The sequence below is a fragment of the Eretmochelys imbricata genome, chromosome 17 (assembly GCF_965152235.1).
Source record: "Eretmochelys imbricata isolate rEreImb1 chromosome 17, rEreImb1.hap1, whole genome shotgun sequence".
Classification (NCBI taxonomy): Eukaryota; Metazoa; Chordata; order Testudines; family Cheloniidae; genus Eretmochelys; species Eretmochelys imbricata.
In genome coordinates this window covers 3000791-3027498 of record NC_135588.1, presented here as the reverse complement: position 1 = coordinate 3027498, position 26708 = coordinate 3000791, and the positions used below count along the sequence as shown (strand labels likewise).

General features: G+C 64.7%; 1 protein-coding gene across 4 annotated transcripts in view; it reads right to left on the bottom strand.

Annotated features, from left to right (window-relative positions):
* Positions 1-26708, bottom strand: part of ABR (ABR activator of RhoGEF and GTPase) — a 95278-nt gene that overhangs the window by 20033 nt on the left and 48537 nt on the right. For 3 of the 4 annotated variants that reach the window (XM_077836462.1, XM_077836463.1, XM_077836465.1), the window contains 14 exons: positions 22976-23080; positions 21321-21506; positions 19272-19379; positions 17569-17629; positions 14585-14637; positions 13777-13917; positions 12620-12741; positions 12163-12328; positions 11717-11839; positions 11275-11350; positions 10924-11028; positions 9566-9640; positions 9175-9272; positions 8658-8789 (listed from right to left, as the gene is read on the bottom strand). In XM_077836462.1, coding sequence (XP_077692588.1) covers positions 8658-8789; positions 9175-9272; positions 9566-9640; positions 10924-11028; positions 11275-11350; positions 11717-11839; positions 12163-12328; positions 12620-12741; positions 13777-13917; positions 14585-14637; positions 17569-17629; positions 19272-19379; positions 21321-21506; positions 22976-23080 — 1551 coding nt within the window. Of the gene's footprint in view, positions 1-8657; positions 8790-9174; positions 9273-9565; positions 9641-10923; positions 11029-11274; positions 11351-11716; positions 11840-12162; positions 12329-12619; positions 12742-13776; positions 13918-14584; positions 14638-17568; positions 17630-19271; positions 19380-21320; positions 21507-22975; positions 23081-26135; positions 26587-26708 lie in introns of those variants that run through there. The other variant, XM_077836464.1, reaches the window with a different exon arrangement.

Here is a 26708-nt window from a genome sequence, read left to right as displayed (position 1 = left end):
GAGCGGAGGAGCATGGGGGGCAGGTACAAAACCCAGCATCCCCAGCAATGCCTTCCAGACCTGCCCCACGTGGCTGGGCTGCTCCCTAAGCAGAGGGAAGGGAAGCTCCAAAGAGGCTGGCCCTGCCCTGGGTGAATGAACAGCCCAGGCTCCGAGCGGGTTCAGCTGCTGGGGTCTCTTCTTGCCTGACTCGGGTCTTGGCTAGGTGGCTTTTAAGCCACCCCAGTGAGGGATGCGATGGCCCCAGCGCGGGATGTGATGGCCCCAGCGTGGCTACAGGGGAGGCTGAGCACCACCCCAGACAGTGGCTCTGCCAGCAGCATCGGAGAGACGGTCGGGTGGGGAGTGTCGCTTCTCTCCCTCCCCCCAGCCCGGGGCTTGTGTGGCTTGGAAGCCTCGGAGCGCTTCGTCTGCTCCTCCCCAGGGCTGATTCAAGACAGCAGCTTGGCTGGAAGCTGGCCAGAGCCCAGGGTACAAGAGCCCACGTGCTCGAGGCCAGCAGCTTCCGCCACGCCTCCGCAGGGAGAAAGACAGATGCAGCCAGCCAAGCTGCCTCTCCCGCCCAGCCCAGACACGTGTGCATCCAATGCGTGGAGCCCAGGGCTGGCCTCGGCTGCTGGGGAACTTGGGGAGCCCCTCCCCATTAACTCAGCTGAGGGCTTAGAAGTGAGTGCCCCCCGGCTCCAGGGACTGTCCTGGTGACTGGTTACTGACCGTGCGAGTCCCACGCACGGCCTGTGTAATAGCCGTAACTCTGTCTAGGGCACCCCCAGACGCAGTGCCTTCACCAGGGCCTGGGCACACCCTGCACCCAGCTGGCTGGCAGGGCTCCCAAACAGCAAGGGCCCCCTTTTGCTCAAGCTCTGTCGGGAAGCGGTGAAGCACATCACTCGCTGGCCGGAGCCCCCGAAGAGCCAACAGATGTTCCTTCCTCCCTCCCTCCCTCCCGCACACCAGGAGCACGGGCCAGGCCAGCTGAGCTCATTCTGGGCCACAGCCACAGGCCCCCTCATGTCCGCCAGAGCCCGGGTGCCTCCCCCTGTTAACAGCCCCCTGCGCAGGGGGCAGCGTTCCCTAGAGGAGAGCATGGGGCGGCTAGAAACTGAGCCACGATGGCAAGTGGCTACTGAGTAACACTGCCTGCCCTGCTGCCCGCGGGGGCAGGCAAACACGTCCACACAGCCACGTGCATGGCACACCTGCCCCACAGAGCCCGAGACTCGGGAGCAAGGAGACCACCCGCTAGCTTCCGCCTCGAAGGCAATGCGGGAGCCAAGTGCACGGCTGGGGACCCACATGCAGGGCTGGCTGACCCCCACCCTGCCTACAGTGGAAGGCCCCGAGGAACTGCTCTATGGCCCTGACTCTGACCTCCCTGGGCTTGGCCCAGCTGCCCGCATGGGGTCAGTCAGGGGTGGGGCATGGAGCTGGGGCCAGAAGCAGAGGGCCTGTTCCCGGGGTTCTTCCCCTGCAGGGGGAGCGTGGGGCACCCTGTGCCTCATGGAGCCAGGCCGGAGCTCCTGGGCAGGGTCCGGGTGCCCTGCACCCACTACCAAGGGACCATGGCAGGGCAGGAGCAGAGTCCTGGCCCCAGGGAGATGCAAAGGGAAGTGGCTTCACGCCAGCCGCACAAGGCGCTTGTGACCAAGGGAACCTCCCCCTGCCCCAGCTCAGCCTGGGGGGGCTCCACGGCTGGGGAGGCTTCCCCCTCCCCAAGCTCACGCAGCAGAGGGGAGGGAGTGACTCTGGCTCAGGCAGTTGCCTCCAGCTGCCCCATCGCTGGGGAAGGGGAACGCCAGCCAGGGATGTGCTGTACCCCCAGCAACGCCCTCTGCACGGCCCCTTGCCCATCCCAGCTGCCTGGCCGGAGATGGTCAGTCTGCACTGTGTAGTCACTTGCACGGCCCGTCCGCTCAACCTCACACTGCTGGACACCTGCCTGCCGACCCTCACCAGAGCTGCCCACATCCCCACAGCTTGGCACAACTCCACCCGCCCCCCAGAGCCAGAATACGGGGGGGGGGGGCTGCATTGGGCAGGGAGTGCAGAGCTTGGAGTTTGTCCAGAACCCACCCACAACATGCAATGCACCTGCTCCAGCTGCCAGCCTCTGATCGATATTGGGGGAGGAGGGGGGGGGGGGGGGGAGGAGAAAACTGGCACACAAAGGGGCTACAGGGCAGGAGTGAGGGGCACTGGCAGAGCTGGGGTGGGGAGCCCAGGGCTGGGCCAGCAGGTTGGGACTGAGGGGCACCAGCAGAGCTGCATGGGGGCAAGAAGCATTTTCAAACTCAAAATATTCCTAAAACTAGAGTTCCCTCCCCCACAGTCTGGCCATCTCCAGGGAGGTGGTCTGGGCTGGTGCAAGAACCCGCGATGCTCCTAACCCCATGGGGGGCTGTCACAGTGCACCCCGAATCCTGGGCTGGCAGACACTGAACACGGAGTGAGTAGGCCAGGGCTGTGGGGGAGTCATCGCTTTGGACGGAGAGAACTCCACTTGCCTGGCTTGAGACTGCCCAGAAACAGCAGCGGGCAGGGAAGTGCCCCCTCCGAGGGTCCTGTGCTCAAACCCTTCTTCTCTTATGAAAGAGGTGCCCCCGGCTGGCTGGACGCATCTCCCCGAGCTGGCCTGGCCCGCCAGCCCAGCATGGCCCCGCTAAGCCCCAGGCCCATCCATGGAGGACTCTGAAGAAAGCTCTGCAGAGAGGAACTGCTGAGTGCCAGCGTGTCTTTGCCAGGCTCACCAGCTCTTACCACCAGCAGGGTGAACACAGGGCCTGGGAGCTAACAGACTGGTAGGAACTGCTCAGGAAGGGATAGAAAGTGTCAGAATGCCATCCTCGGAATCCACGGGATGCCCACACCTTGAATCCCATGTGCAGCCCTGGTCGCCCCAGCTCAGCCAACTGTGTCACAGAACTGGCAAAACCACAGAGGAAAGCAGCAGAAGTGTTCTGGGGTAGGGAACAAGGGCCACCTGAGGCAAGTGTAACAAGATGGGGACCGTCCAGCTTGGCAAGAGAGGTTAGGACGGGTATGCTAAAGCCAACACAGAGCTGTGAGCACAGCTCACACAGGGCTAGAAAAACCACAACTGGTGTGGAGAAAGGGTGATTTCCCCTTTCACGTACCAGGCGGCAGGCTTAACACGAACTAAGGACGTGCCTCTCCACACAACGCACTCACCTGTGCAACTCCTTGCCGAGGGATGCTGTGAAGGCCAAACACACAGCCGGGTTCATGGAGGATGGTCCATCAATGGCCATTAGCCAGGCTGGGCAGGGACACAACTCTACACTCTGGGTGTCCCTTGCTTCTGGCTGTCAGAACCTGGGGCTGGATCCCTAGATAGTTGCCCTATTCTGTTCATTCCCTCTGATGCACCTGGCCCCAGCCGCTGTTGGAAGATGGGACACTGGGCTAGCTGGACCCTTGCTCTGACCCAGTCTGGCCCTTCGATACATGTGGGGGAGGGGCTTACCAACCTGCCCTCCCCCTTGATTTTTACAGGGCAGGAGGTGGTTTGTCTAGGCCAGAAGGAATCAATTCCTGATGGATTTTGCCTGCAGGGCCTGGCGCATCCCCAGGGACAGGAGGCCCAAATGCTACATTTGCATATTGAACGATTTCCCGGCCTGATTTATGAACCCAACTGCACAAGCAGGGGCAGCAGGAGGGGGAGGGCCCAGTCCCCAGAGCAGACATCTGCTTCCCATTGCAGACTTCCCGTCTCAGAGTTTGCTCCGCAGAGGCCAGGTCGGCTAAACTATAAACACCTGGGGAGGCGGCGGCCGAGAACCAGGCCTTGAGGAGCTCGACGCAACCTCTGCTGGGTCACACCCAGCATGGAGCCCCCGGCCTGGCATAGATACAAGGCCTGCGCGGTGACTGGGTCCAGCCGGGAAAAGAGCGGGAAGCTGGGAGCAGGGGAGGGGAAGTTCAGGACTGGAGTGAGCAAGGTGCACTGGGAAAGGAGTACACAAATCCCAGGCTGGGGTGTCAGAGAGAGATACCACAGGCCTGAGAAGCTGCCTGTGGGGGGTGGCTCAAAGCCCCCAGGGGGAAGAGGCAGCCCTTGGCTTTCTGCCACAGCTGCCTGCCTGCCAGCCATACCAGAACTGGGTCCCGGGCTCTTTGGCCAGTTGTCTCCCAGCTGACTGCCGCCCAGCCACCCAGAGCCACTCCCCACACGCCCAGCCTGCTCCCTCACTGGCACCAGCCACCATCTGACTGATGCATGAGCCATGGTCCTAGGGGACACGGCAAGGACGAACCGCTCTCCCACCCCTGCATTCTCACAGGGCCCCACCCATCGCCTCCAGAGAGCGGCACTAAGCAGTGCCACCCGGCTGGCCAGGCCACCAGGCGCTGGGGGAGCCAGGCAGCCTTCTGAGCCCACACGGCTCTGCTCCGGGCTCCTCCTCGGCCCTCTTCCTACGCCCAAGGGTCTCTTTTGCCCAGGAGGTCCCTCCATAAGCCTGGCACACAGCAAGGTTATTCACAGCAGCCAGTGAGAGTGGGGCATGCCGTACGCGAAGACTGCCCGTCTCCCCATCATTCCTGGGCAGCAAGCCAAGCTCACCCCACACCGGATCTTCCAAAGGCATGTGAGCATGGCCCAGCCCAGGGACTCCTGCTATATGTGAGCTGCCTGGTACTAGGGCCGCAGGCTGGGCTCTCGGAGGAAGCTGGGATGGTGGCGCCAGCAGGCAGCATTCCAGGCTGGGAAGCTCTGCACTCAGAGGTCAGCAGAGGCTATTGCTGGGCCTCCATTAATAGCCATTACGGGAGCCACAGGGAGCCTGTGGGAAGGAAGCCCTCCCTCTCCAGGGTCTCCAGAGAGCCAGCCAGCCCCAGGGTCAGGGCCTCCAGCTGCCTGGCAAACCTGAGAGCTACCCAGAGCGCTCCTGCAGCACATGGGCTACCAGGGGCCTTGCGGGCACATTCGAAGGCACTGGGCAGCTCCCCAGGGCTGAGTGTCCCTCCCTGGACCTGCCTCTCCCCTGCTCAGCAGGCTCCCAGCGTCAGTCATTCCCCTCCAGCTGGCTTAGGGGGATAAGGCTCCAGCAGAATCAGGTTACAGCCTGGCTCTGGGGTGGATCTATCCCCAGGGGAGAGCGGGGCCCAGACAGCCACCTCGTACCCCACCCCCAAACCCTCCTCCGACACTCCCTGAATGCTTGGGGGGCAGGAGGGGGATGCCCCAGAGGCTCAGCCGCACCAGGCTGGAGCCAAGTGGCCAAACCTCACACAGCAGGTTCAGTTTAACTGCAGCCAGGATGAAGCTGGCCAGGCAGATGGAGGGGGACACAGTGGGGGTGCAGATTGGCTCCAGGGGCCTCCTCTCAACTCTCTGGGCCCAGGGGTCTCTTGCCCATGCTTGCTCCCCCCAACTTCTGCCCCCAAGGTTCACACGGCGCAGTGCTCTTCCTCCAGAGGAGGCCAGGCTCCTGCACCTGGCCCCGCACTGGCTCCCATGTCCCCGACTAGGCTCACGTGAATCATGGATGTTGACACAAGGCTATTGCATGGCCCTGCTGTTCTCCAGACACCAGGACCCCCGGTCCCTCCTGCTGACCACCCCCTGCATATTCCCAGGGTGACGTCAACAGCCCCTCACCTGCTGCTAATCCAGTTCAAAGCTGGAGAATCACATGGCACAATGGAGCAGGGCTTTGAACTCGGTCCCTCGCACCATCCTGCACTCCATCTGAGCTGGCTTTTGGCTCCACTCCCCCCCATTCCCGGCAGCACTGCTCCCTCCCCCAGCTCCCCAGGGGCTGGCCAGCACAGCTACTTTCCCATGGAGCAGGCAGAGTGGGGCTAATCACACAGGCCCTTTGGAGCAGCAGTCCCAGAGCACAGGGATAGGCAGCAGGGATGAGCTGGCAGGCTGGCCAGGCCACCCCCAGGCACCATGTAGTCTGCGCCATGGGGGGAGGGGGTGGAGGCAGGGGGGGGAAGCTAACCCCCAGGCTTTCGAATTAACCAGGTCCCAAGCAGCTGGCTCAGGGCAGCCAGCCCCAGCTCACTGCTCCTCTGGCGGGTTTCAGGCCATGACCACACCCCCACTGCAAACATCAGGCTTAGCAGAGCTGCCAGGAGACCCAACTCCCCTCTGCCCCTGCATGGCTGAGCCAAGGCCCTGCCCCTCCCCTCGCCAGCCCTAGGAAAGCGCTGGGGAACCCCAATTGCTGCAGTGATCCACAGGCCGGAAAGAGCAGGGCCAGGGGAAGCTACTGCGCTGGACTCGCGTCTTGGGTTCTGCCCAGGAGCTGGGAACCGGCCTCCTGCCACTAGCCCAGCGGCACCCTCCCAGGGCAGCTGGCTGGCTCCCGATGAGCCGAGCGTAGCCGCTGCAGCTCCGCACCACACAGAGAGGAGCTGCTTGTGCCATGCGCCACCCACCCCTGCCATGGTCACGAGGCCGATTTACTGCAGCAGGTTTGTAGGGTCCCTGCTGCGGGCACAGGCTCTCATCGGCCACAAGTGCCTCTGTGTGACAGGCCTGCCTGAGCAAACCTGCCCGCGCCAGGGGCTGGACACAGGGCCACTCGGCCCCTCCCCTGGCTTGGCGAGGGCCTGGAACCGGGGGTTGGGGGCTGGAGGTTACCTCCCCTCCCTGCCAGCTCCTGGGCTCCAGAGCAATTGTGCAGGCGGCTCGAACACTCAGCCCCACCTGTGGGGGGAGCACAGAGGCCTGGTGGAGCCTGATAGCTGGGTACAGATCCACTAGCACCCTGTTGCTGCTGACCCACAACAGGACTCTACAAACGCCTGCAGGGCCTGTGAGCCGCTGATCCCTCCGGGGGCTGGCCCGGGGGCACCACCCCACCTGGGGAAGCAGTGTCGGACCATCCAGCGGCTTGGCACGAGCCCCACAAGCCCCTAACCCTGCCCAGCACAAAGTCCTTAACACAAAACCCATGAGCCCCACAAGCAGAGCCTTTACCCTGCAAGGGGAGTGCCATCCGCCAGCAACTTCATGGGTGCTATTGCTTCGAAATGGGCTGTGCCCAGATAACTGGAGGGATGAACCCAGGGGCAGCTTTCCACGCTGGCCCTACAGTCCCAGCCCTGACCTAGGACCCAGCCCCCTTGCCACCTCCCAGCTCCTACAAGAGCAGAGGGGTGCTGTGGCACAGCCTGAAGGAAACCAGGGCGCAGCTCCAGCCAGCCAGTGGGGTCACCAATCCCACAGCCAAGTTCCCCTCACTGAACGCACCTCTGGCCCCTCGCCCGGGGGCCCAATACTCATCACCACACAGGGAGACAGTCTCCATGGTAACTGGGACCGTGCCTACATCAGGGCTGAAGCCAGCACCCTCAGCTGCACCCCAGAACACCTGGCCACTCCCCCTTTCCTGCACCTCCTGACACCCCTTCTGTGCTGAGCCAGGGGCACATCCTCGGGGATGCAGCAAAGCCCCCCCATCCTCCCTACCCAACCAAGAGACAGTTGCCCTGGCAACCCCGGTTGCTATAACAGCAGCGCTGGTGACTGAAGGCAGCAGCAGGAGCCGGGAAGGGCTGAGCTCTGCACGGATCGCACAGGGGGTACCCTGGGTGGGACCACGACTGTGTGGGCTCAGCCCTGGCCCCACGCCCAGACAGTGAGAGTCTCCCCCTCCCGCCAGCGCGGGCCTGGCCAATAGCTGGGCCTTAGCATCACCACGGGACCCTGCAACACCAGGGAGTAGGGCGGTGCCGCAGCGGGCAGACTGGGGAGGGTGCTCCTGGAGACCACCAGCCAGTCGCCCCACCGCTCTCAGCTGACATCCCCATTTGGCAGGGGGAGACTGACACACAGAGGTGACAGGGCAGGGGACAGAGTCTGGAGCCCAGCCAGCAAACACTCTCTGAACCAAACAGAGGACGCCATGGGGAGCGTCCCCTCTCATGTGGGGAGCTGCCAGCCCCTCCATTCCTCTGCATTGGCGGGCGGCACAGCCAGCTCCCACCGGGAGCATCGTTACAGCCAGGCCAGACAGGAAGGAAACAATTAGAGCCCGGGGAACCGCCCAGCACCCTCCAGCCACCTAACCCAGCTTCCACGCCAGCTGGGCCTCCCCTACTCCCGGCCCCTTCTGCCCTCAGAGCCGAGCACGCTTGCCAGCCAAGATCCAGCTGGGGCTGAGACGGCTTTGGAGCCAGCCCACCCGTTAGTCCACAGATAGCCCTGACCTGGACAGATCTCCGCCCCTCAGTCTCAGGCATCGTGAGAGCCCCTGCTCGCCAGGGAGAGGGCACCCAGCACACCTTCCATCTCAGCCTGACCCCAGGCATCCACCGGCCGGGCAGCCAGCGAGCGCAGATGGCTTCGGAGCCAGAATCCAACAGAACCGCGGTGCGCCAGACAGAAAAACAAACCCACCCACCGGACGTTCCCCGTCTGGTGGGAAGGGAAGGGAGCGGCTCTGCCAGCGACACAGCGCCCGCAGGGGAGTCCTGGCAGCACCAAGCAGATCGCAGCATGGCCTCTCCGTTTGGCCATTCCCAGACGGGCAAGGGGAGGCCAGGCTCGTGCTGCTGCTGCTCAGAGGAAGGGATCAGGCTCATTGCAGCCCTGAGAGCTGCTCTGGCACAGGCAGGCCAGCCCCAGGCCAGGGGGACACAGACTTTCCAGCCGCCCCGAGGCCCCCCCGCAGCCTTACCTGGACCTGCCCCTTGCCCATGATCTTATCCACGATCTCGTTGTTGTCCTTGTTGAGCTTGGTCTTGTCGTAGCACTTCTCGTAGCACAGGACGCGCAGTGACTGCGAACCTTCCAGCTCGATCTCGAACTCCTGGGGAGCGAGAGGGACAGCGCCTGAGCCAAGGAGCAGCCCTGAGACGCGCCCAGCAGGGGCCAGAGACAGCAGGGCTGGGCAATGGCGCCTGGGCCCATGTGTCTGAGCGCACGGCGCTTTGGCCTCATGCGGCAGCGGCCAGGCTCTGGGGGGGGCCGCGGCAGAGCTGGGGAGCCCAGAGCTGGCACAGCAGGAAGGGGAAGAACGGCCTGTGGGAGGAGAAGGAAGCCTGGGACTTGACTAGCAGGGGCATGGCTACGAGTCAGGATTGAGGGGCACCAGCAGAGCGGGGGGTGCAGCCTAGGGCTGGAACGGGAGTTGGGGGTGCTGTCCTTTCCCTGGCTCTAGCATGATCCCCTCAGTCCCCTAGCAGCGAATTCACCTCATTCCACTGCGGCTCGGTCGTGTCCCGGAAAACCCTGGTCTTTGCTTTGCTGACAAAGTACCCGAAGGAGTCCACTTCCAGGGTGCAGTAGAGGTCTGGGGAAGAGGAGACGAGTCAGAGGGCTCCAGGGATTCATGCTCAGCTCACACGGGCCCTGGGCAGAGTCCCCAGTCCTTCCGCAGCCAGGGCCCAATAGGATGGGCACCACCAGGCTCCCAGGGCCGATGCCATCACGAACACAGGCAGGACAGGCAGCTCACCCTGCAGCAGGAGAGGTCTCTCCCCTTTCCAGCGGCCCTCTGCACCCCTGGGTGGGTACAGCTAGGCCCCAGGGCCAGGGCTAGGCCCGCTCTCAGCCAGGACCCAGCAGCATGGAGCGGACACTCACTGGCAGACTGTTTGAATCCCTTGGCCGAGTGGACGATCACGTGCAGGAAGCCGTAGAGTCCCGGGGATTCGTCATCTGCGGCAGAGAGAAGCACAAGGGTACGTTAGGGCTCACAGCCCTGGCTGGCCTAGAATCCGGGCCTGTTGCTAGCCGGGCACTGGGGCTGCAGGGAGCCCTGGCCCCAGCCCCAGCCTTTCACCTCGGCAGTGGAGCTAGTGTCCTGGCTTGTGAGCCCGGCACCTAGCATCTCAGCCTTCACTCACCTCCCTAGCGCCCAGCCCGTGCCCAGCCAGGGAGGCTGGAGCTGCAGGGGGTTGTGGGTCAGGAGTGGGGGCGGTGGGGACAGAGGGGAGCATACAGGGCACGTTCACTGCCAGGATAATGCAAGGCATGCTAATCCCATCCCTGCAGTGAGCAGCACCCTGCTGGAGGGCTGCCCACTGCACCTGTCCCAGCCAGGATGCCCAGGCTTCAGTCACTGGGCACCTCCGGAACTGGCTTCCCAGCACCACCAGTTAAACCCACCCAGCAAGAGCTGGGTGGGCGAGAGCCCTGCAGACAAGACAGCTGCCCTGTGCCCAGATCTCTGCCATGGACACCAGCTGTGCCCTGTGCTCTCATGGGGGCCGGGGGGTAGGAGACCAGAGACTCCTACTGTGCAGCAGTGACCCCTGTGGCCATGTGAGGGGCAGGTCCACAGCCCCCATGGAGGGGGAGGGGGTTCCAGGTGGGGTGCAGCAATGGGTTCCCACAGAACGGCCAGCATGATTCCCACACCCCATCATGGGGGTACAGGCACACCATGCCAGCCTGAGCCCCCAGCAGGCAGGGCCCTCCCCTGCCAGACGGGCACGTGGTGCCATGGGGCTCTGAGCAGCTGCGTTTGCCCAGCGAGCCCGTCCCAAGCCAGGCCTGGTGCTGCTCTGCTCTCACAGCACCACCTAGTGGGCACAGACACTCCACAACCATCTGAGCCTCAGAACCACTGGGCAGGAGCCAACAGCCCTGGCATCAGAGCCCTGGGTGCTTTACAGACCCCGAGGAGGCAGAGACCGTTACCCCGAGGCCCAGCAGAGCCTGCCACAGAACCAGGAGTCCTGTCCCGCAGTGCACAACCCCCTCTGCAAGAGCCCCGCTGTTAGCCAGGACGCTGCACTTATCCCCCCCAACCTGACAGATCTTGGCTCAGAGCTGAGCCGATGCCAGCAGGCAGGAGCCCAGGCAGAGAGCGGGAGCATGGGCACCACCGGGGCTGGTGGCAGCTGGCCCCACGCGCCCTCCCGTTGGAGATTTACGGTGTGTGCTCTGGCACGCTCCATGGGGGAGCCAGGGAGCAGGGCCTGGCGGGAGACACTCACCGTCCTTGTTGCTGGTGACGGGGATGTTGTGGACGGTGCGCAGCTTGAAGCAGGACCCCGTGAGCACCTGCAGCTCCACCGAGCTCAGCACGAAGGCCTGGAGGTCTGTGGGATCAGAAGGGGGTGGTAAGCAGCCGCGGCCAGGGGGCTGTGTGCACTGTGGGACCTCCCAAGGGGCGGCCCAGAAAGGCCACCGGCACGGTGGGGCCCCACGCTGCTACAGGGCCGCGGCATGCCTGGACCCCTGGCAGGAATGGCTTTGCAGCAGCGAGCACAAGCCCCAAGGACGTCCCCAGGGAGCCCCGAGAGACAGGCTCCTCCCGCAGGGCCTCCAGCGGCACAGGGCCTCACCCTTCTTCTGCAGCTTCTGGATGGCCTCCCTCCACTCTGACCTCTCGTAGTCCGAGGAGAGCAGGAACAGGTAGCTCTGAAAGGGACGGGACAGCGTCAGGGCAGCTGAGCAAACCGAGGCCCCCGCAGTGCCACAGGAGGTACTGGGCACCCCCAGACCAGCCATGGCAGGGAGAGATCCCAGCCCGCACAGAGCAGCTCGGCCAGCCGGAGGGGAGCACAAGGGATGCTGCCCAGTGTGGTCAGCGTGCATCGCCCCACTCAGAGCCCTGGCCCCACACAGATACCCCACTCCCGCCGAGGGAGGGCAGTGCCTTTGAGGACGGCAGAGGAACCCCAGAGTGACCAGCTGAGGGAAGCAGAGTCCTGGCCAGGCCAGCTCTCCAGCCTCCTCGAGCCCCATCAGCAGCTCTCGATGAGCCCACAGCCGGTAGGCCCCTACCTTCCCGTTGCGGTTGTGGATGCGGAAGGGGATGGTGGGGGAGTTCAGGAGCAGCCAGAATTCGTTTTCAAACATCTTCTTCTTGAGGCGCTCGATGGCTCGGCTCTGCCCCTTGCCAGCTTTCTGAGGAAGGAAGAGCAAGAAGTGGGAGCCAACCAGCGCGTGGGATCCACAATCCACGCAGGAGTCTCTCTGCCTCCCCCCAGCGCCAGCCAGGCCAGGAGATGGGGCACAGACAGGGAGGTGCCAGGGGGGCACAGCAGGCCCATGCCCCAGGCTGGGTACTAGTTCGCAGCTTAGGGAGCTGGCCAGGGCCCTTCAGCGGGGGGGGGGGGGAACCTTCCCCCTCCACCCCCCAAGCAGAAGTAAATACAAGAGCTCCCTCTGGGCACGGGCGCAGCCCCCCAGTACCGCATGCCAGCGAGCCCACCCCCCCCCCGGCTCACCTCCTTCTGCACCTCGCTCTTGATGGCCGAGATCTTCATCTTCATGTCCTCCAGCTCGTGGTCCGGGATGGTGTGCACCTGCGGGCAGGGCTCCGATTCCTCGGGGGCCGGGAACACCAGGTCGGCCAGGGGCACGTACCACTTGCAGTCATACTGCTGGTGCTTCCTGCAGCGACACGCCCGGGTTGAGCCCATGACCCCAGCGTGCCTTGCTGTGCACAGAGCAGCCAGGCCGGAGCCCCAGGCCAGGAGCCCCACGGCACCCAACACGCCCCTGCCCCTTGCAGGTCTACCCCTGGCCCAGCCCCAGACTATCCCTCGGCCCAGCCCCGGGGCCCCTGCTCCGGGCAGCAGGGAGTGTGGCACTGACTGCCGCAGCATGGGCCTCCCCAGCACTTGGGGGGTGCTGCCCCCTCCTCAGCCGTCTCCCCCCCGCCCAGGGTGGCGCCCACCTTACCCCACGGCGGTCTTCTTCAGTTTGGCGCAGAGGACGACGTCGGTGAAGAGGAAGACGTGGCGCAGCTTCCGCGAGCCCTCGGACAGCTCCACCAGGAAGCCATCCTTCACCAGCTGCCGTGTCTGGGAGAGAGCAGGGCCTGCCGTGAGGAGAGGCTGGAGGCCGGGACCCTCAGCCCGCGCACAGGCCAGATGGCACGCGGGGGCAGCCAGGCCTCCAAGCTCCCCAGAGGAGGCAGCCCTGCCATCGGCCACTCATGGCTAGTGTGTGAGAGCTACAAAACCTGGTTGGCCTGGGGACAGACGGCGCCCCAAGGAGGGGCCCTGTGGGGTTGGCTGGGCTCGGACCAGAGAGAAGAGCAGCACCAGACCCTGGACCTGGGCTGCAGCTGGAGGGTCTCTTCCCAAGAGCCAGCCAAGAGCCCAGTGTTTCCCCAGCAGGGCAGGGATAAAGGGCAGCCCAGACACAGAGAGGTCAGGCTGAAGCCAGCCCCATTGCTGCAGTAGGGAGGGCCCACACAAGACATGAAGGGCCCCAACAGCCACGGCTAGGCTGGGCCAGCTCATGGATCATACCATCAGCTGGTGAACCCTCCCACCCCACCCCACCCCCTTAATGGGACCCAGAGAGGTTCCTGTACCACGCCTGGTGGGGGGAAGCCTTGCAAAAGCCTCCCAGCCTCCCCTCTCCCAGTAATCAGAGATGCCAGCTGGGTTCCTGTTTGGCAACTGCTTGGTCCCTCAAGCCACGGCCCCAGACTGGGCCCCTGCCCAGCGTACCATGGTGCATGAGGGGGCTTGCTGGAAGACAACCCCAGCTCGGCCCTCCCACCGTGGGTCCCAGTCACCTGGCAATCCGGTTCAGGCACGGACCGGACCAGCCCCCACCACAGACCGCATGCAGGGCTCTCGCCCCAGAACCCAGGTCCCTCACAGAGCACGTGCCCCAACACACCACTAAGGTCTGGGGCCAGCCAGCTGAGCTAGCAACGTTCCCGACCTGGCTCGGTGGGGGGGGCCAGGCACATCTCCCCACTTCTCCATGGGCCAGACTGTCTCCTGCAGCCGGCCTTCATTCCAGTGGCTGGGCAGAAGTGGCTTTGCTGCTAAACACACCAGGAGAGTCGGAGGCAGCTCACCCCAGCAGCCCTGCCTCACCTCTCCCTTCGGTGTGGTGACTGCTGTCCTCCGCGGGTCAATGTCCTCATTGATACTGGACAGGAAGTTCTGGGAGATGCGGAGGGCATCCTGCAGCAGCGGGTAGTCAGGGTGGTCAGCTGGTGTGTGTTTGAGAAGGTCCTGGAACGGAGCGGGTGCTCGTGAGCAAGCCATGGCAGAACCAGCGAGCCCCCCGCCGTGGGGGTGGACAGACTGCGGTGGGTTAGCTGCTAGGGCAGCACTGGGCCCCCAACTAAGCTCCGCTCCAAGTCAGAGCCCACTGCCTAGAGACCCAGCAGCGTTAGGAGCTTGGAGCAAGGCCTGCCATCCTGGCCACGAGGGGTTAGTCTGCCATAGCTTCCTGCTCCCTCCCCTGCAGGACTAACCCTCCAGGTGCAAAGACCACCCACCCACCCCTCCCCACCTCGGAGCAGGTTGTTCCTGGACAGTGCCCCCAGCAGGGACGGAGGGAAGGAAAGGGGTCCCCAGGGTGTCGCGCCCCAGCACACTCCGGGGGTGGTGGTGGGGAACAGCAGCACAGGCTGCTGATCCAAGCAGTGGGTCCAGACACAGAGGAGCCTGGCACATCCTGTGCCAGACAGACGAAGGCAGCAGAGGAAGCAGGACGTGAGCACAGCCTGGCACAGGTGCCCCCCTGAGAGCTGGGGCGGTGCCAAGGGGGGCCTTGGAATGTGTTCCCCTGGCATGGCCCCCATACTAGGACTCTGGTGGGTGGGGCTGGCAGGAAGTGGCGGTGGCCGTGTGTGGGCAGGGGGTGTCCCTGGGGGCAAGCTGGAGCCATACTCACGTGCAGTACCAGGGTGCTCCGCGTCACACGGTCAATGGGCTTGTACAGCAGCGCTGTGGGGGAGAGGCGCCAGCATCAGAAAGGGGCTGCCCCAGCTCAGCCCCATCCCAGCCCCTCGCTAGGCAGCTGAGCAAGGCAGCTCCCCCCACATCCACACATGGGGTCTCCAACCATCAGCAGTTCCAAGCCCCTGGCCTGGCCAGGCCAGCACTTCACAGCCCACCCCAGTCACTTGCTCAGATGGCCACGTGTGTCCGCACAGAGCGAGCCATTGGCTGCAGCAAACCTGGGGGCATCCAGATGGGTTCACACCTGGCCGTGCGAGTCTCTGCATGGGTCCCAGGGGCTGGGCCACGCCCTGTGCCCGGGACAGTTTCGATTCCCTGGCAGGCTGGAATTCCCAGTGCCACCAGCTGGGAATGTGGTGCGGGGGCCAGGATCTGGGAAGACACTCGAATCAGACACAGCTCAGCCCAGGGCCATGAGTTTCCCGCACACTGACCCACCAGTGCACCTCAGTGCTGACCCCGCAGCCCCTGCTGTGTCGCTCCACCGAGCATTAGCGCTTCACCCCGTGCCAGGGGGCTGCAGCAAGGGACAGGGAGGGTACCCGGCACTGGCTTCGCCTGTATTACCAGGGAACGCCACCACCAGGGCTAGGCATTGTGAGCCCAGCCTGCTTCCTGTTCTCGCTTCTCCCCCATCAGTTTCCCCTTTTTCAGTCTGCTTCGCTCTCCACACGCAGACCTTGTCCCAGCTGAACCCTGCCGCCCCCGAACCGACAGAGCCATGCCAGCCACGTCCCGAGCACGGAGCCAGCCTTGGACGTGGGGTCCGGCTGCGAAACTCGGCCAGGGGAACCTTGGCCTTTTACAACAGTCCTGTTCTCCCTGGAGCTGACAAACCGCCCTGGGCACTCTATGGCCCCCAATCCACGCCACCTCCAGGAGGTCCGGGTCCTTTCGGTTACCACACCGGCCCTGGAGCCCCCCCACCAGCGGCTCCGGTTCCCTCTCTCTGAGACCCACCAGAATCGGGGGGGAAAACTGACTGACCCGGCAGAGTTCCCGCAGTTACCAGCAGCGTGCTGGCTCGTGGGACCCCACGTTTCCAGACACAATGGGATGGTGCAGGCAGCTGCTACCCCTGACTTATGGGGAGGCTCAAGCCAGACCCGACTCCAAAGGGGAAGGTGGGGAACTGCTCCTGCAACCTGCACACCCCTTTGGGGCTCAGCATTCATTGGAGATGAAGAGCTTGATCTTCCCCACACTGTGTGAGGGCCCGGGAGGGCTCCAAACCCTTGTGCATTTCACTCTTAGCAGAAGGAATGTGCGCACGCGACTCCCACAAACCCCTCCCATCCCCTTCCCAGCACAGCCTGGCAGGTGACTTGCATGACTCCCTAGTCTATTTATACCCTGAGCAGATGTAACTGCATTCTCCCTTCCCTTCAAACCACTTTTCCTGGCCCAAAGCCCGTGAGAACACACTTGGAGCTGCCCGAGGAGAAGGAAACCTGCTCCCCTTTCCTGAAGGACTAGGACTCAGGCATCTGACCAGCCGGTGGGGTAGCGGGGGGGCGCTCAGGTCTGGGCCAGCACACGGCTGCTCTCAGCCCTGGGACAAGGACTCCACGTCGGGTAAGCGTGATGAGGTGCTGGCCCCTCCCAGGCAGCTGTGCCCCCACCTCTGCAACAGCAGGAAGCCAGAACAGGTGTGTGTGTGGGGGGGGGCATCGTGCACACACCCAGCAAGGCACCCCCCTGCCCCAAATATACCCCCTCCCCCCACTGGCTGGGGGAAACAAGGGCCAAGAGCTAGGGGCAAGTGGCTCATCTCCCCTGGACTCTCTACATGCCGAGCCCAGTGCTGGCACATTAAAGCCCCCGCTGGCCCAGCCACTCCCCTCCCAGCCTCCCGCAGTCAGCGGCAAGAATGGACCCATCTGTTGTCACTTGCTGCTCCAGCCCCTCCATTGGTGGTGATCCGGGAGGGGTGCGTACAGTGTCCACCACCCAAAGAAAAGAGCGCCAGGCCCAGCAGGAGCCAGATCCCAACCAGGAGCAGGGACAGGTACCACGCCCCCCCGGAGTCAGAGCACCCACTGCCAGCCCCGCTCGGCACTAGCCCCAGGTGAAGGTCAGACGTTCACGGCTCACATGCCAGCTGGGACAGCCCAAGCCAAGCCAATGAGACCTGCCCAGCCTGGCACAGACCCACCCCGCTGTGCGAGGGTGCCATGGGACCCTCCCCAACTCCTTCCCTCCACCTCGCCAGCCCCTCGGGCTCAGTGATGATTTCACATGCCTGACAGAGGGTGTCTGGCTTCTCCCCGACACCCCCAGAAGCTCATCCTCCCTTGGCTGCTGCCGCTCCCAGGAACAAGGCTGCACGTGCCCTGGCAGAGCACAATCAACGTGGCCCTTCACCGCCCGGAACAAAGAAACTACCAACTTCAGGCTGCAGAGCACGGCGCCAGGGGGAGAAACCCCCCAGCTCAGACCTCCAGGCCCAGCAGCACCGCTCCCAGGGGCAGCACCCACTGGGAACAGCCCCGGCCGGGCTGCCCATCTGTCCAATTTGGCCCCGCGGAAGCTGGGCTAAATTCCCCCTAGGAGTCACGGCGCCCCCAGAGGCCCTGCCCCACGCCCCGACTCACCGTAGGTGCAGTTACAGCAGAGCCGGACAATGAGGAGGATCTCCATGGCAGCCCCGTCTCCGCACGGCCATTGTGGCCGGCTCCCTGCCTCCCCTTGGCAGCTCAGCCCGGCTGCAACACGGCATCAGCACCTCGGCGGAGCGGGGGGAGGGGGCGGGGGGCTGCCAGACGTTGCTAGCATCCTAACGAGGGGAGCATCAGCGCCACGCACGGGCGCACAAAGGGCTTTCCACTCACACGCGGAGCTGATCAATAATGCATGTGCTCGGGGCCGCAGACAAAGGCGGAGAGCCCCCTCCCCACCCGCGCATGCATGCTGTACCTTCCATGGTGACTGAGGTGTGGCTCTCCTTGGAGTCCTTGGGGCCCTTCACTTTCAGCTCCTGCCCACAGGAGAGAGGCTCGTTAGGAGGCTTGGAGCGGCAGCCTGGGGACTCACGGGGCCAGGGTTCTGGGTAGGTGCCCGGTCTAGCTGGCTCGGCAGGGGGCTCTGTTGTGTCCCAGAGCAAACCACCTCAGACTCAGGCACACACAGGCCAGAAGTGCCCCTAGGGCTGCTCCTGCTCCAGCCCTATGCTGTGGATGCTACAACAGAGCCAGATCCCCCAGGTGGTAGCCAGCCCTGGCCCAGGTCATCTGGGCCCCCAGAGCTACTGCAGCTCCAGGAAAGGCCCAGGCAGAGGGGCTCGTTCTCTGCAGAGGGGGAAAAGCAGGAGCAGGGCTGCTCCCCACCCTACATGGGGGTCCTGCTGCACCCCAAGTACACACACGATGCACCCCAGGGCGAGACAGCAAATGCCAGAGGACATGATGAAAGGCTGCTCCAGAATGCACTGCAGCAGCCCGGTCCCCGTGGCCTGCCCTGTGCAGGAGGAGTTTGGGGTTCAAATCCAGTTCCACACTGGTAATCACAACTCCTAGCCAGGAAGCCTGGAGCTATCTGCCAAGACCCGAGTCCCACAGCCTGGACACAGTAGGGAATATCCCTGCACCCTGCCCAGCCTCTGGGAGCACAGGGAGCCGGGTCTCGGCAGCTGGGACAGCGCCGGGGTCTGCCATTTGCGCATGGCACCAAGAAAGCACCACGTCCGCCAGCAAGTGCCACATGGGAACAGGCAGGGAGCTCACGTGACTGAGCCAGGCTTGGGGTGCAGGGGGCCAGGTCTGCAAGAACCAAATGGGTTTGAGAGACACGTCTCAGTGAAGCCTGGCAATGGGAAAGGCCATTGCCTGTGGGCTCCCACCGCTCTACTCCCAGCCGGAGCGCACCTGCATTGGTAACAGACATTGGAGCCAGCCCTGCTCAGCCCAGCCCAGCCCCGTCACTATGCCCCGAGAGCGCCCAGACGTCACCATGGGGGCCATGGAGCCCACCTGGGACACAGGCTGGCATTGGCCCAGGGATGCTGCTCTCCAGGGACACCTGCCTGAATGCCTGCAGGTTGTTGCTATAGCAGTGGGTGCTGCATGCCACTGAGCCAGTCAGTTCTCGGCACGCATGGGCCAGTGAGCTCCCCAACTCCCCATATCCCAGCCAGAGGGCAAAGGAGGGGCTCCAACCTGACCCCCACTGAGCTCTCTGGACAGAGCCTGCAGGTAGGGGTGACCAGACAGCAAGTGTGGAAAAAAAAAAAAAAAAAAGAAATTCAGGACAGAGGTTGAAGGGTAATAGGCATCTATATAAGACAGACAAAGCCCCAAATTTTGGATCTGGTCACCCTACCTGCAGGGCACATGCTCCACGCTCACCACCTTGCTGTGTTCACACCAGACCACGGAGCCCAGGCACCAGTGCAGCAGGATCAGCAGCTGGGGCTGCACCCCCGGGCCCGGGTCGCCCCCCACGCCAGCCAGCGAAGAGGGGAGAGCAGGCTGGGTCCTGCCCTGGGATCCATTCGGTGCCTCGCGAGCCCTGTGCCATGCCACCACCCAGCAAGCGCAGCTGGGCTCAGGGCCAGAGGCTTCCAGCAAACACCCCCCCTCGGCCCCCCCGGGGCAGCTGCCAGAGAGGCCCGCCCTGCTCACCTCGGAGATCTTCTGGAACTGGTTGTTGCTCTGGCTGCATTTCTCTGCCGTCTCCAGCGCGACCTTGTAGTTATCCACGAAGGCTTTATACACGCCGAGTTGGCTGGCCTGGGGGCGAGCGGAGGAGGGGAGAGGGGGATTACCCACAAGACCTGGCAGGACACGCCTGGGATGGGGGCCCTCTCCTTTGAACTTTGTCTTCAGCAGTTTCCATAGCAACCTGAGCGGGGGGGGGCGCTCCCCCGGAGCCAGCCCCTCTCACATGCCTGCCCAGCTGGGGCGGGGGAGCAGGCGAGTTCCTCCTGGGCGGGGAGAAGGGGCACACGGCCGGGGTGCTCCCTTCTGGGGAAGCCCCAGCAACTCTGCCCGGCCCCCCCCCCCCCCGAAGTGCTGCCCACCCCGGAGTCAGGGGCTCTAACGGGACCCCAGGTGCGGCCTGATGGCTGGGGTGGGCCGCAGCAGCAGGCTCCATGTGTGCCAGCTACCCCTCCCTAGGCAGCCGAGCTCGGTGCAGCCTCCTCTCCCCAGCCTGGCTGCTTTGGGGAGGTCACTGACCCCTAGGAGGAGCCTGCAGGAGACGCTCACGCCCATCAGCCCCTGCGGTGGGCACAGGGAGCTGGGAGAAGGTGCCCAGGCCGTGCTGGGCGAGAGCGGATTGCCGGGGGCCAGGAACCAGCCTCCCCGGCACAGGGACGTTCTCCCAGCCCCACCCCACAGCAGCGGGTACGGGGGCTCCCCACAGGACAGGGACCAGAGGGCGCAGGTAGAAGGAAGCTTCCCCAGCACAGCCACTAACAAACCAACCCCTGGCACACCAGCCCGCCAAGCTCCCCTGAGAGCAGGTGCTTGCTGCTGCATGAGCCTACAAAGCAAACAGGGAACCTGGAGCAATCTGCTTCCCAGGAGTGTCTGCACGGCCCTCCCCTGTGCCAGGGCCTGGCAGCCCTCTCACCTAGCTAGCAGCGGCCACTCAGAGCAGATTAAGGCTTCCCAGGCCCCAGCTCCTGGAGCCAGGCCTCGCAGCAAGCACAGAGAGATCAGTTCCTGGCCCTTTGCAGTCAGGAAGTAAGGTGGGACCCGTGAGCCCCACGTAACTGACACAGCGATATCTGCCCGAGTCTGTGAGAGCTTGCACCACCAGCTCTGAAGAGGGAAGTACTCCCCCGCTGCCAGCGTAACCGACATAGCAATGCTGTTAACTCCGAACTCCGCTGTCCCGGGGCCCCCACCAGCTCCTGCCCAAGGCTCCGTGTGACAGGAGAGAATCGCCCACTCTGCCCCCCAGGGAGCCAAGGGGACCTGTTGTTCTCTGGGCACGGGCTCTGTGCAGTGCCAAGCCGGGGGTGGAGCCACAGGGAGCCTGGATTGCCATAACCCAGCCCTGCTCATCTCCAAGCTCAGGGGGCTTTGCCTGTCACTGGGGTGCTGGAAGGAGACAGACCAGAGAGAAACGGTCCCAAGCCCTCAGCCCCGCAGGCTCCATCAGCCTCACTCAGGGGGGCTGCTGCTGAGCACACCCAGGGTGCGAGCCCGCATGGGATCGGAGCAGCAACTGCAGCCTGCGCATGGCCCAACTTGGTGTGAGCTGTCGCAACAGCCACCCGGCTCCGTGGGGCCCAGACCCCTATCCAGAGGGGTTTGCAGCCACCTGCTGCTGCTCCAGAGACTCTCAAAGCCTGGTCCCTGTTCTTCCAAACTGCCCTGGGACAGCCCAGCCAGAGCCCACAGCCCCACTCGGCTCCCCGGCACCAGGGAGCAGGAGGGGAGCCTGCAGATTGTGTGGGACCTGCAGCCCCCTGCAGCCCCAGCCCTGGTCTCCCCAGGAGCCACCCCCGGCCATTCCAACCCAGGACTGCCCCACACAGAGCTCTGCCACTCCCCCTCCAGCCTAGGCTTGCACCTGGGAAGAACACCTTGGACCCAGCTCAATCCCTCCCTTCTCCTGGCAGCGAGCAGGCGAGGAGCCAGAAGACAAGCCCTGCCCCCACCCCAGGGCCAACGCCCCAGATCCCAGCCATGCCCAGCCACCTGCAGGGGAGCAGAGCTTACCAGCTTCTGGAAGAGGTGCCCCAGGGTGACCTTGCTCTCCCACTGCTGCACCTTGGGGCAGAGGCTGTCGTAAAACTCCTTGTGGATCTCGTAGATGTCCTGGATCTTATAGAAGATGGTCTCGATCTGCTGGATGGTGAGGACAGGCTGGGAGGTGGTGGCCGTGGCCTTCAGGGGCTTCATAGGCTGCGGCGAGCAGGGGAAGCCAGCATTAGAGCAGGAACCTGCCACAGAGACAGGCCAGGCTCGGTGCCTGCCAAGGGGCCGGAGCAGAGCCAGACAGGAGCTTGAGGGCCCCCTGACTGGCATGACATGGGACAGCCGAGAGCCACCCTTCTCAGGCCAGGCCAGGGGGGCAGCCCCTGAGAACTACAGGTCCCACCATGTAGTGCAGCCTGCTCCAGCCGGGGTGTTGCATCCCAGGAGGCCACCCCCTGTGGGTCCTAGGCCCATGGGAAACAAGGGGTCAATGTTCAGTTCTGGCACTTGCCTGCAAGTTTGGGTCAAGCTAGGTGAGGAGAGTTTGCCAGGGTTGAGCCCCATGTTGCCCTGGGATGGGGGAAGAGCCACTCAGTGTGTGATCTCAGAGCAGGAAACTCCTCAAGCTGGAACAGCCAGCGAGGCTGCAGGTCGGGAGTGAGGGGCACAGGCAGAGTCAGTGGGGGAGCCCAAGGCTGGGCTAGCGGGGTGGGGGGCGGGTGTCAGGATCCAGCCATCCCTCCTCTCACAGATCTGCAGAAGCCCTTTCTAGCCAAGGCCGGCGTGGACCCAGCTGGGAGCAGGAGAAGGGGGCTCCAGGCCCCGCGGTGTGGGGACGCTGCCCGCGCCATGCCGTGTGGGGGCTGCAGACGGCAGTTTCGGTTTGCGTGTCCGCACAGACTTCCCCATTGTGCTGGGAAGGGGAAGGCGGGACCCTGACAGCCCTGCCTATTGCGCAACCCAAGGGCAGCGGGCTCACAGGGGAAGGACCAGGTGCCAGGGCAGCGCCACCAGGAGGTGCAGGAGGGCCCAGGAAAGGGACAGCCAGGCCAGGCACAGGCTGCGATGTGGAGAGACGTCTGGCCCCAGCGTACGTCAGCCCTCGCTCTGCAGGTGGCAGTGGGGAATGGGCACCTATGGGTCAGCCCCCATCCCACAGATGCAGGAGTTACATGCCTGGCCAGGCATCCCAGCCCCTGGGCAGGGGGCGGGCAGGACGCGTTTGCATTAGCAGCTCTGACCCCAGCAGCCAGGAGGGGACAGAGACCTGCACCCACCCCAGCCTCAGAGGGACTCTTCCTTCTCCACCCAAACTGCTGCTACTCAGGTTCCCCACCCCCGAGGCAGTGGCACCCTCAGCCGCCCACCCTGCTTCCCACGAGGGGCGGAGAGGCTGCCCGGGCTGGCTCCCATTGCGAGTGGGGCTAACATTAGGGACGCACCCCGCAGCACGGATGCTCCCTGTTCTGAAGGGAGCTGGGGCAGGTCTCCAGCCAGCCGAACACCCGCTTCCCATAGGGGGCGCTGGAGCCCCACTGCCCAGATTCCTGCCTGCAGAACCTGATGCGGCAGGGGAGAGACCCCGGGAGGGCATAGCCTCGCACCCGGAAGCACAGGGCTCAGTGCCGGGGGCTAGCCCTGGCAGAGGGGACCGGCGCCCGCTGGGCCGTACTCACCAGCAGCAGCGCCTCCAGCTGGTTGATGTAGATCTCCTCGCTGGCCAGGAAGCCCGAGAGCACCAACTTCCGCATCTCCAGCCCCTTCCCGGCATCCCGCTCACCCTGCATGACAAGGGATGTCAGGGTCTAGGTGCTGCAAGAGGAACCCCCAGGATCCGCTCCCAGGGGAGGGGCTCTCCGCAGGGAGGGAGGCTGGCGTGGCCAGGGAGATGCATGGCAGAGCCTGGTGCCAGGGGAGCAGCATCAGCCTTGGGTGCGGTGGGAAGCCCAGGGCAGAGCTGGCTTTGCTGTCCTCCCTCCTCCTCAGTTGGCAGGATCCCAGCTCCGTTGCTGGGGCTCCTGCGGTCTCAGATATTGGCCCTCCCTCCAGGGCGAGGCCCACAGCCGCCAGGTACGTTATGTTCATTGCAGGGACTGGGCCAGCTGCTCACCGAACCCCGCCTCCCTTGGCCCTGTACCAGTACCACCCTTTCCCTGGCTCCCCCCGCTCACACCCAGGCCGGCACTCGAGCAGGGATCCTGTCCTCGGGCCAGGTCGCAGTCCTACCCGTCTCCCCTGATGCTCGCCCTGCGCGCGGCCCACTGTCCGAGGGGTGGGAGTGCCTCAGCACAGGAGCTGGGCTACCCCAGGGCAGCTTCTGGTGGCCAGCCTCCTGGCTTCAGCAGCCCCATGTGCCCCCAGGCCCTGGGGACAACAGCAGCCCAGGAACCTAACGCTCCACCCAAGCCAGCGCCCTCTGCCCCGCTCTACGGCCTCCTCAACCAGGCTCCGGCTCTCCCCAGGGCTCTGAGCCCGGGCAGCGCACCCCCCCATGGGCTCCAAGGGGGCAAGCAGCCATGGCAGCAGCACCAACCAGCCCCCTCAGCCCCAGAGCCAAGGGCCCCTGGCTACACAGAGCCAGGCTGGGCGAGGGATTTCTCAGGGGCTGGGTGCAGTTCAGCATGAAGCCAGGGTCGCTCCCAGTGCCACTTTCCAGAGCTAAGACCCTGTGCGGGAAGAGTCTGAAGAGCCTCCCCCTGGCTCACGGGTGCTAACCCAGGTGTCCAGGCCAAACGCAGGGTGGGCAGTGGGACCAGTCTGGCCTGGATTGGCGGCGCATGCGTGGCCACATGCAAAGCAGAAGTGGCTGCATCTCAGCCCCGCCCTGTAGTCAACAGCTCCCTACCCCGCACGCCCCATGCTTGGAGATCCTCAGGGCCCCTGGCTCTTTACAGAGGGGGCTGCAGCCCATAGCCCAGCCCCAGCATGAGGCAGGGCTGCTGCAGGGGCTGCTCTGGAGGGTTTACAACACTGGCAATTTCCGGGGCTCAGCTGGTGAGGACTCAGCGACCCCCCTCCCGGCTGGATCCAGCATTCGGCACCAAGGCAGACCCCTCCCAGGAGGTGCCTGGGAGCCCCTGGCCATGCAGCCTCCCCCACGAGGCCACAGACCCCCTCACATCAGTCAGTGCCCTTCAAGCAGAGGGGCCCATGGAGCTGGCCCACCTCAACACCCTGAGCCTGGAGGGACAGCTGCACGCCCAGCCCGGCAAGGACTGGGGCCCAACCCTGCCCTGGGTGGGCACCAGCGGCTGCTGTTGTGACATGGGACGTGGCTAGCACCACTGGAAGCCATGGGCAGGAAGTGCTAACCTTCCTGGAGCTGGCCCAGGTCCACCATCCCCCCCTGGTCCTGAAGCCGTCTCCCTGGCCATGGGGGAGGGCAGTTCCCCTGTTCTGTGAGGTGGGGGCTGCAAGCCTCACTGCCCTGCTGGTAAGGGGGAAGCTCCATTTGCTGATAGCCAGATACTCCTCCCCCACCACACGGCACCCTCTGCTCCCTCTGGCCAGGGGTACCCAGCACCTGGTGGGGGGAAAATCAGTCCCCAGTGGACGGGCCTGGATCACTTCCAGGCACCTCTTCTAGGCCTGTCTCCCAGCAGGGCGATCCCCATTTCCCCCGACTGTGCCCAGTGCCCTCAGCCCCTCCCCAGACAAGCCCTGAGCCTTTAGGGCAGGAGCCGGGTGAGGCCAGAACCGTTTCTTGTGGGTTTTTAGCCACTGACTAGTCACAGGCTGGTCCTGCTTCTCTGGGGCAGCCCCAGCCCTGCTGCCCAAGCCAGGGCAGAGCAGGCGAGCACCAGCCTCGGCTCTGGGCTCCAGCACAGGCCCTGCCCCACGAAGCCTGTCTGGGAAGCCCGGCCGGGGCACTACCTCCCACAGGCCATAGCACTGGGCCCTGCCATCCTTTCAGGGGCACAGGAGGAGTGGAACGGCGAGCAGTGGCTGCCCCTGCTGCATAGGTAGGTCCAGGGCCTGCAAGTCCCAGAGCCCCCGGCTGTCCCCTGTGAGCCCCCAGCCCTGGGACCAGCAGTTCTGGCTCTGCTTTACTGAGGGCAGCAGCCAGCACCTGGGGACATGCCCAAGGCCACACAGCACATCCGTGGCAGAGCCAGGGGCTCGGAGCAGGAGCTGGCCCAGTGCCTCTCCAGAGCAGGCAGCAAGAGGCCTGTGTGGCTGAGTGGAGACACTGCTACCCGGGTACGCAGAGACCCCCAGCTCCTCAGCCAGTGCATGGCCCCAGCCCCCCGGTGCACAGAGGCCAAGGCTGTAGCCCCAGGGCCCTGCAGAGCCAGCAGCCCCTTTGCCCCGTCCAACGCGTCCTGCCAAGGGGAAGGGCTGCTGGGTCCACTGGCACCAGGGCTTGGCTGGGCTCGTACTGCAGGGCAGCCCTGTAGCCAGGGATGGAATCTGTCCCCCTCCCCCAGTCATCGGAGCCCTAATCACCACCCTCTGAGGGAGGCCAGGACAAGCACTGGTGTCACCGGGCCAGGCTCCCTGCCCTGCCCCCCAGCCTCGGCCCCAGGTACACCTCACTGCTCTGCCCAGCTTGTGCCCTGAAAGCTCCTGTACTGGGAAGTGCTCTCCCCCCTCCCGGAGGCATGGCCCTGTTAGAGGAGGGCACTTCGCTGCCTGTCCCTCCAACCTACATCCCAGTGACTGGGGCAGCCCCCCCGGGTTAGGGCTCAATGCCACAGAGCCCAGCACCCACCACAGAGGTGCCAGGAGCCCCCAGCTCTGCCCACAGGCGCAGTGACACAAGCTGACACTGACAAGGACCCCAAACACCCCCCCCAGCCCAGCCCCTCTCTCCTCCCCAGGCGGATGTGTGCCCACCTTCTTGGAGGCCAGGAAGGTACACCCCAGGCCTGGGCTGGTGGGGGTGCCTGGCTCCGAATCTTCTTCATCCTCCAGGATTTTGTCCAGATACCCTATGGCCTCCTCTTCCTCCTCCATGGCCCGCAGAGTGGCAGGAGGCCAGAGGGCACAGCCCACAGCTCCAGACAGGCCTACGCCAGCAGGCCAGCTGGGCCCGATTCAGCCCTGTGAGCTGGCCGCAGCCTGCTGCTCAAAGGAGCCATTACGGGAGTCCTGCCTGCGCCAGCCAGGGCAGCTTGGCCCCAGGCTTCCCTGAGCGGAGAGGAAACCACGTTCCAGGCAGCCCTGAGCCTGCACAAGGCTGCGGAAACGCCAGGGCTGTCAGCACAGGGCGAGGGGCCAGCCCGGCACAGGCTGCTCCGGCTTGCTTAACCCCTTCCCGGCCCCTGCCGTCTGCGCTCCTCCAGCCAGCCCCGCCTAGCAATGCACAGGAAATGAACGTCTTGCCTCGGGAGGGGGGGGGAGCGCTCCCTGGCGTGTGGCCAGCGCCGTGCGCAGGAGCGTTTGGGGAACCAGCTTCTCCCCGGTGAC